Source organism: Panthera uncia, chromosome E3, assembly GCF_023721935.1.
Source record: "Panthera uncia isolate 11264 chromosome E3, Puncia_PCG_1.0, whole genome shotgun sequence".
Lineage (NCBI taxonomy): Eukaryota > Metazoa > Chordata > Mammalia > Carnivora > Felidae > Panthera > Panthera uncia.
This window is the reverse complement of record NC_064815.1, coordinates 17,360,879-17,369,523: the sequence shown is the minus strand read 5'-3', so window position 1 is coordinate 17,369,523 and position 8,645 is coordinate 17,360,879. Positions and strand designations below refer to the sequence as shown.

The window sequence follows — 8,645 nt, the reverse complement described above, 5'->3', positions numbered from 1 at the left end:
AAAATAACGCTGAATGGGGGCGCCTGGCTGGCTCAGTCAGAAGAGCGTGCGAGTCTTGATCTTGGGGTCATGGGTTCGAGCCCCATGTTGGGTGTAGAGATTGTGAAAACAAAACTTTAAAAATTTTTACTCTGTCTTGGGATGCCTGGGTGGCTCAGTCGGTTAAGCGTCTGACTTCAGCTCAGGTCATATCTCACGGTCCGTGAGTTCAAGCCCCGGGCTCTGTGCTGACAGCTCAGAGCCTGGAGCCTGTTTCGGATTCTGTGTCTCCCTCTCTCTCTGACCCTCCCCTGTTCATGCTCTGTCTCTCTCATTCTCAAAAATAAATAAATGTTAAAAAAAGTAAAAAAAATTTTTTTTAAAAAATAGTGATGAATGAAAAAGTTAACAAATACATATTCATAGATATATAACCGTTTGCATCAACATGCACTGCATACTACACATTTTTCAAAATGTATACAAAGCAAAAAATTACACACAAAGCACATTAGGGTGGTTGCCTTAGGGCGAGGGATAGGAGTGAGCTATGAGGCTACCTTAGTCTGCTTCAGCTGCCATAACAGAATACCACGGACTAGGAATCTTAAACAAAAGACATCAACTTTCTCATAGTTCTGGAGACCGGAAGTCCAACATCAAGGTGCTAGCAGAGTTGGTTTCTGGCGAGGTTGATTTCTGGTTTCCTTGGGTCGCAGAGAGCCACCTTCTGTGTCCTCACATGGTCACATGGCCCCTCCTCTGGGCCTGCGCAGAGATCACAGGTGTCTTTTCTTATAAGGACCCCAGACCTATTACTGGATTGAAGTCCCTTATGACTTCATTTAACCTCAATTACCTTCTCCAAATACAATCACATTGCGGGTTAGGGCTCCATCACATGATTTTGGGGTCGGGGGGACACAGTTGAGTTCGCAACAGGGGTTAACAGGGAAATAATAAATAGAACCACAAGGAATGGGAAAAGAAAATGAGGTTGGAGCAGTAGACAGGATCCAGACCAAGCAGGGCCCAATAGGCCATAGGAAGGAGATCATCTGTAAAGGCTCAGAGAGGTCACTCGGTTCGTCAAGTCTAACGCCAGGGTTTGTGTATGTAGCTGATTGATTCCAAAGCACATGTCATCTGAAACTGCTTGGAGTTCTGATAACTAAGTGGAAATGCATGTATTTCATTTTACCATGAGGAAAATGGAGTTTAGAGAAGTCAAATGACTTGCCCAGGTCACATAGTAAGTGGTAGAACTGAGGTTTGCAGAGTTCTTTCTGCCTCCAAAGCAAGGCTCCTTTTATATGTTCCGCAGCCTCCCAGCCTTTGGCCCTGACCAACTTCATTCACTTGTTATTTTACGCACTCATTCATTGAGTATATTATTTATTGGCACCTTCTCTGTGCCAGGCCCTGTGCAAGACACCCAAGGCATAGAAATGAAGAGAACATGGTCCCTGCCCTCAGAAAGCTCAGCCAGTAGAAAAGATAGCCAGATAAACAAATGCGAGCATTGGAGAGGCTTGTGAAAGGTGATAGGGTCTGGAGGAGGGAAAATGACTCTGCCTGGGGTAGTTGCGCAAGATTTCTTAGAGGAAGATCTTTGAATCAAACCCTTGAAGGATCAAGAATGCCAGAAGAAAAAACTCAGTGTGGGCAGAACAAAGGATGTGGGCACTCTCCAAGGGCAAGTGAGAGAAGGGGTGATGAGTCCAGATGTGGAAGGCTCTGACTACCAGGCCAGAACTCAGACTTAATTCTGAGGCTACTGGGAAGCCCCTGAAGGGGCTAGAGCAGGTGAGTGCCTTGGCCAGGATTCTAAAGTAAGGTATCTCTGCCAGGGGTGTCCAAAGACTTGAAGTCCTTTTAAGAATCAGTTGAGCTGGTAAGGAAAATTGACGGCCCCTCCCACCTCTAATCTTGTTATGACTTTTGGTCCACGTAGACCGTGGGAACTTTAAAAAATTTTAACCATCCCAGTCAAAGCCTTCATCTCACTTACTAGAGATACTAACTTGCTTCCTTCCTCTCTGCCTACACCCACCTCCCACCAGGGTGATGGGGCTACAGTGGGGGCTTGGGAAAAAGGTGTGTAGAGAACCGAGGGGTTGAAGCTTCCCATGGTGGGGGGTGGGGGTGGGGTTGCCAAAGGGATCCCATAAGTGAGAACTCCAGGTATTCTTGGTCTTGGCTTTCCCCACCTCTCCGGCCCAGTTTGAGCATCTCAGCTTCCTACATTGCCCGCCCCCTTTTTTTTTTTTTTTTTTTTTTTTGCCACACTCAACTTCCTGCCTCACCAGAGGAAGTGGGGAGAGACAGCAGGTGCAGCGACAGCTAGCAGGACCATGGTGAGTCCTTATGCCCAGGAATACAGGCATCTCTGCCTTCAGCCCCCAGCCCCCAGAGTAGCCAGATCCAGGCCAACCCACAGTAGGCTGACTTCTTGCACCTGAGGTCAGGTTATACTGGAGGGCCCTTCCTGCTGCCCCCAGCAGCCTCATACTGTCTACCCCCCACCAACAGGACAAGGAGTATGTGGGTTTCGCTGCCCTCCCCAACCAGCTGCACCGCAAGTCCGTCAAGAAAGGCTTTGACTTCACACTCATGGTGGCAGGTCTGATGGGTTTTGTATAGGGGACCGGTGGGGGGGAGGGGGTCCTCAAGCCACTCTGGCTGTCTCCTCACCTGACCAGGAGGGCCTGTACTGTCTACAGGGGAGTCAGGCCTGGGAAAATCCACCCTCATCAACAGCCTGTTTCTCACCAATCTCTATGAGGACCGGCACCTGCCAGAGGCCAGTGGTAAGATCCTCCCGTCCTCTCCAGGTTCTCTGTCTCTCCCATCCCCAGGCTGCACTCTCCTTCTTTTCATCTGGGTCTCCCATGACTTTCTGGGGAACTCAGGCAGCTCGCTGCTTTCTTGAGACTCCCCTGAAAAATGGCTGGGGGCAACTGTGATTCTGAGAACGGAGATCAGTCCTGTCTCAGGCCCCTACCCAGCTCCCTGTCCTCTCTCTGTCCTCACAGCTCGCTTGACACAAACGCTGACCATTGAGCGCCGGGGCGTGGAGATCGAGGAGGGGGGTATAAAGGTGAAGCTGACCCTGGTGGACACACCTGGCTTTGGGGACTCAGTGGATTGCTCAGACTGGTGAGGAGCAGGGGAAGGAGCGGGGGCTAAGCTTCCCGGTATGGCTACTCTATGAAGACTAAGGGGTCAGTTACAGGGCTGGTCTGCTCTGCTCCTGCCATCCCCAAAAGGTGGGGTCTGTTTCTGGTGTCCATGCAGCCAAAGTGCCCAGTGTTTCCTGACACCCTGCCAATCTCCTCTGATGTCTTTAGTTGGAGCCAAAGAAACAAGTCCCCCTGCCCCCCCCCCCCAAGTCCTGGCTAGCCTTGGCCCCTTCCCTATGCTGTGGCCCCTCATCTCTGACTGTACTCTCTCCTCCCATACCCTAGCTGGCTGCCTGTAGTGCGCTTTATTGAGGAGCAATTTGAGCAGTATCTTAGGGATGAGAGTGGCCTGAACCGGAAGAACATTCAGGACTCCCGTGTCCACTGCTGCCTCTACTTCATCTCACCCTTTGGCCGAGGGTCTGGGGGGATACCCTGGGGGGCTGGGGTGTTTGGGGAGGGGTGGAGGAGGGTCTCAGTGGCTTAAGACTGAACCCTGACCAAATCCCTCGGTGCAGGCTCCGTCCCCTAGATGTGGCCTTTCTCCGGGCAGTGCACGAAAAGGTCAACATCATCCCAGTCATTGCCAAAGCAGATGCCCTGATGCCTAAGGAAACCCAGGCCCTCAAGCAGAGGGTAGGTCTGGTGACCTCTGACCTTTGGCCCTACATGAAACCCAAAGTCGCCATCAAACCTGAACTCAGCTTTGACTTCGTTGATCTTGGGCTAGCCTTTTGGAAGCATGATGTGTCAGGCTAGTCTGTAGGAGAAAATTCCTGAGGAAGATGGGGAGTAAGCTGACTGAAGGAGCTGTGTCTCTGGAGGCTCAGAATGGAACCCCTGGGCTGGATGCTTGGCTAAGGCCTGAGAGTGGCAGCAAAGATATGATCACTCTTGATAGCCCTCCAGCCCCAGGATAATGACCCCCACTCCAATGACTTAAGTAATCTCTACACTCAACATGGGGCTGAAACTCACAATCCCCGAGATCAAGAGTCACATGCTCCACGGACTGAGCCAGCCAGGCACCCCTTTGAGATTTTGGTTTGGGGTATCCTATATGTCCACCTCTCACCATCTCTGTCTTTCATGCCTTTCTCTCTGTCTCTGACCACCTGGGACCTGTATCTCACTGTCACCCACCAGGCAATGTCTGCTGCTCACAGCCTCTGTGTTTCTCTCTGTGTCTGCTCCCAGATCCGGGACCAGTTGAAGGAGGAGGAGATCAACATCTACCAGTTTCCCGATTGTGACTCTGATGAGGACGAAGACTTCAAGAGGCAGGATGCAGAGATGAAGGTGCAGAGGCAAAAGGAGGAAGGGGCAGAGAAGCAGGGGAGGAGGAGGTGTTGGTGGAAGCTGACAAAGAGGTTTCTGGCGAGGAGGGGCCAACGGTGATTCCCTGACTTCTGCCCTCCAGGAAAGCATCCCTTTCGCAGTCGTCGGTTCCTGCGAGGTAGTGAGGGACGGTGGGACCCGTCCAGTGAGGGGACGCCGCTACTCCTGGGGTACTGTGGAGGGTGAGTAAGGTGGGGCACGCGTTCTGAGGCCAACAGGGAGCCCAGAACGCCGCTGAGTTAACAGCACCCAACATATGAAGTTGGGACGATCTCCGGTCCCGGGGGTCTTAAGAATCAAAAGAGGGTCCTTGGACTGCAGACCCTCACCTAGAGTGGGGGCAGGACTCCGGGCAGACTAGACCCGGCCAAGAAGCTCCCTGACGCTCGTCGGTCCGCCCCTCAGTGGAGAACCCACATCACTGCGATTTCCTGAACCTGCGACGGATGCTGGTGCAGACACACCTACAGGACCTGAAGGAGGTGACCCACGATATTCTCTATGAGGGCTACCGGGCCAGCTGCCTACAAAGCCTGGCCCGGCCTGGGGCGCGTGATCGAGCCAGCCGCAGGTGAGAGCCCGAGCTCAGTCCTAGATGCTCCCAAGGCCCGGCCCTCACTACCCCGGACCCCGCCTTCACCATCCAGACCGATCCCCCAGAATCTTTCCCCACCCACTTTGCTGACGGCATTGGAAGGACAAGGCCCCGCCTCCTAGACCCCAACCTCGCCCCACGCCCTGCCTCGCGGCTGTGACCCACAACCAAGGGTCCCGTCCTTGATTCCCTGTCCTCCCCCCCCCCCCCCCCCCCCCCCCCGCCCTCTAGTAAGCTTTCCCGCCAGAGCGCTACAGAGATCCCGCTGCCCATGCTGCCTCTGGCCGAGACCGAGAAGTTGATCCGCGAGAAAGATGAAGAGGTGAGCAAGTACCTCGCTTCCCACCCCCCCTCCCCGACCAAGAACCCAAGTCCTCTGCGAAGTCCCTTTCTGGCCTCGCCCGGTCCCACCGCCTGCAATCTTGCCCCGCGTAGCTGCGCCGCATGCAGGAGATGCTGGAGAAGATGCAGGCCCAGATGCAGCAGAGCCAGACTCAGGGCGAGCAGTCGGACGCACTCTGAGGCCCCCGCCCCTGCCCTGCTTTACCTCGGCTCCGCCTTCAGTCCGTCTTTTGTCCAATCCCCGAGCCTCTGGCTGCCGGGCGCTTAATCCCAGAGCCCCAAACTGAGAAGTCCGCCCCGGCGCTGGGTTCTCGGGCTAACAGGTTCCCGCAAGGCCAGAGTTTGTAGCTCCGACTTTGGCCCCGCCCCGCCCCGCCCCGCGCTTCCCACCCCGCCCCCTGACTCCCATCTCCGCCCCTCTTCCCCCAAGTTGTGACTTCAATAAAAAGTTTCCCTGAAGCCACTCGCGTCTTCGCTTTCCCAGCGGGAATAAGTAGCGGGTGAAACCGCCCCACCCAGGCCTCCGGGCCACTCTTTACTCATTCATTTGTTGGGAGCTGCCTTGGTGCCAGGCAGTGTTTCAGCCGGGCATCCCACCTGAGCCCCTCTCCCACAAATGCACCGAAGGCGCCGCAGCTAAGAAACAAAGACCAGTTGAGTTTTATTAGGAGTCAGGGTGGGGGGTCGGACTGGCAGGAGGCATTGGCCAGCAGAGGCCTAAGAGGGTCCCCTACTCCTGGTCCTTGGCGTCGCCATGCGTGATGACGTAGCAGATGTTCTTGTAGTCTACGTTGCCTCCCACGTCGGGGGGGAACGCTGCCCACATGTTCTTGATCTGGGGAAAGATTCAGGGGCGTCTTCTACGGGTTGCGTACGCTCCCCTCACCCCTCCCTCTGCGTCTCCCGGGCCCCTCCCCAACTCACCTCTTCCTGGGAGAAGCGGTCGCACTGCGTGGTAAGCAGCTCCTCCAGGCTGGAGAGAGGTGACATATGGGGAGTTGAGACTGGGCTTCGTGGTTCCTTTCCACTCCCTCCCACCTCATCCTTGTTGTCATTCCTGGTATCATCTTCAAAACCGAAGTCACTGTAGATCCCTCACTGGTCTCCCAGTCTGGCCTCCCTGCTTTTGCTCTTCCCCTCCCGAATGTGCTATCAAAATGTACTCCTATTGCCCATTTCCACAGTTCTAATTTTTCCCTTATTCCCTCCCTTATACCTAACCCTTGGTAAGAATTTAAGGAGGCTTTCTGTGTGTGAGCAGCTGGAGAGGGTCACTTACAACTTCTTCTTGATGGTGCCCTTCCCCTCATGATCCAGGACCTTGAAGGCTCCAGTGATCACGTCCTCAGGATCAGCACCTGCAGGGTCAGAGGGCATGTGAAGCGGAAGGGTCCCTGAACGGTCTGTCCTTGAAAGGTCTGGGGAGGAGCGGTTGGGGGCTTAGACCCAAGACACTTCATTCACCTTTAAGCTTCTCTCCAAACATGGTCAGGAAGACGGTGAAGTTGATGGGACCACTGGCTTCCTTCATCATGGCATCTAGCTCCTCATTCTTCACATTGAGGCGCCCTGGAGCAGGGTGGGGGGAGCTGGAGTGGGGTCCTGGGGCCAAGGGTTGATCCTTCCCATAATTTCAGATCATCCCACCCACTTTTTGCCTGGGCAGGCTGAGGCCCAAGGTGGGGCTAGCAGGGCTGAAACCCAAGGCTTCCATATTCCCAGTACTTCCTCAGTCTTGAGTCTTTATGGGTGGGATAAGGGGCTCACCCATGGCTGCGAAGGTGTCCCGCAGATCTTCCTTGTCGATAATGCCATCACGGTTCTGGTCGATTACCGTGAAGGCCTGCGCAAGGTAGGGGCAGGGAGGGGTTAGGTCCCTTATGGCCGGGCTTCAGCATCCCTATCCCAGGCAGATCAGATTCTGGCCCCCAGCCAGCTGTCTTCTTACATGCCAAGCAGGGAGGGGAGCAAGGAATTCTAAACCCTTCCCCTCCCCCCCCCCCAAACAGGTGCACATTCCAGGGAGGGGTATGAGGGGGGAGGAACAGCAGGGGGTGCCTTTGGTCAGCCTTCAGTCTCCCTTCTCCTCTCACCTCCTTGAACTCTTGGATCTGAGTCTGGTCGAACATGGAGAAGACACTGGAGCTTCCGCCCTCTGCTGCCGCCCTTCTCCTGGCCTTCTTGGGTGCCTGGGGGGTGAGGGATGGGCAAAGGGGTCTATGGGCCAATCCCTACTCCTCTCTGGAGGCAGTGGATTAGATTCAGGGTTCTTTGGGTCATTTTTCTAAAGCAACTGTTCTGGCTCTAGGCTTCCCCTTCCTTATGACCTCTGCTGAGGGGACTTGCTTAAATCTGTATCCCTAAATTCCTGTCCTTCATCCTACCCAACAAGTGGGACTTCTCAACAAGTCCCCTTCTCTGTGCCCTGAGCCTGTCTCCTCTGAGTCCCAGACTTGTTGTGTGACCTAATCTACTCATTCACCCTGTCTGAACCTCTACTTCCTCATTTATAAAATGGGAGTTGGACTTCTTGCCTGGCTGGTCCCAGAGGGTTTGGGGAAGAGGGAGTGCAGAAAGGTGCAGAGGATGCTTTGAGAGGGACAGGTCTGTGAGTGGAGAGTCTGGGCAGATTATCCTTGGTTGGGTCCTTTAGGCCATCATTCTGTACGATCCCCATTAGTAATGCCAAGAAAGGGAGGATTCATCTTTTTTTCTCTTACTGGACTGGGAATCGGCTATGTTCGTTTCAAAAGTGAAGCTGCCCTGAGGTCTGAGGGGTCTGGGGGATTCTCACTCACCATGTCTTCGGTCTCCTGGGGGCAAGGCAGTGGCTCTGGCTGGAAAGGGGCAGAGTCAGCCTGGGGCAGTCCCTCTGGGGTTATATAGTCCTGCCCCAGGGAGCCCTCAACATTCCAAGGTAACCTTAGCCCTTTCGGTGCCCACCCCAGATACCAAAATAGCCCAGCTGAGGGCCTCTCCTTTCTTGGAGGGCCAAGCAGCAGCTGGAGCCCAGGGAGGGAGGAGGGAGTGGGTCTTGGGATGCATGTCTCACTGGGACCTGGGCAGAAAGGGATGTTCTTTTTCCCAAAAGCGGGCTGGAATGTGTCAGAGTTCAGAGAGGACCCGATCTGAGGGACAGTACTGGGGGAGAGATGAACCAGGCCCCTGTACCCCTGAGTGGGTGGGTCCAGATTTATTTATTTACTTTT

The 8,645-nt window shown here is 54.4% G+C and overlaps 2 protein-coding genes across 3 annotated transcripts; one reads left to right on the top strand and one right to left on the bottom strand.

Annotated features, from left to right (window-relative positions):
- Window positions 1-1,704: 1,704 nt before the first annotated feature.
- Window positions 1,705-5,899, top strand: SEPTIN1 (septin 1). Of its 2 annotated transcripts, XM_049638630.1 has the most exons (12): window positions 1,705-1,785; window positions 2,289-2,336; window positions 2,512-2,602; window positions 2,703-2,789; window positions 3,015-3,138; window positions 3,447-3,581; window positions 3,680-3,797; window positions 4,359-4,460; window positions 4,582-4,681; window positions 4,905-5,070; window positions 5,326-5,416; window positions 5,530-5,899. In XM_049638630.1, exons 1-12 carry the CDS (start codon window positions 1,705-1,707, stop codon window positions 5,614-5,616), a joined length of 1,230 nt encoding a protein of 409 aa, XP_049494587.1. In that variant the 3' UTR covers window positions 5,617-5,899. The 2 variants fall into 2 exon arrangements, with proteins under 2 accessions (XP_049494587.1, XP_049494586.1); XM_049638629.1 differs by lacking the exons at window positions 1,705-1,785; window positions 2,289-2,336 and adding an exon at window positions 2,340-2,418.
- A 59-nt stretch (window positions 5,900-5,958) lies between these two features.
- Window positions 5,959-8,269, bottom strand: MYL11 (myosin light chain 11). The gene is made up of 7 exons (XM_049638631.1): window positions 8,235-8,269; window positions 7,530-7,625; window positions 7,204-7,279; window positions 6,901-7,005; window positions 6,716-6,794; window positions 6,361-6,409; window positions 5,959-6,271 (listed from the first exon to the last, which is right to left on the bottom strand). Exons 1-7 carry the CDS (start codon window positions 8,235-8,237, stop codon window positions 6,167-6,169), a joined length of 513 nt encoding a protein of 170 aa, XP_049494588.1. The 5' UTR covers window positions 8,238-8,269; the 3' UTR covers window positions 5,959-6,166.
- Window positions 8,270-8,645: the final 376 nt, after the last annotated feature.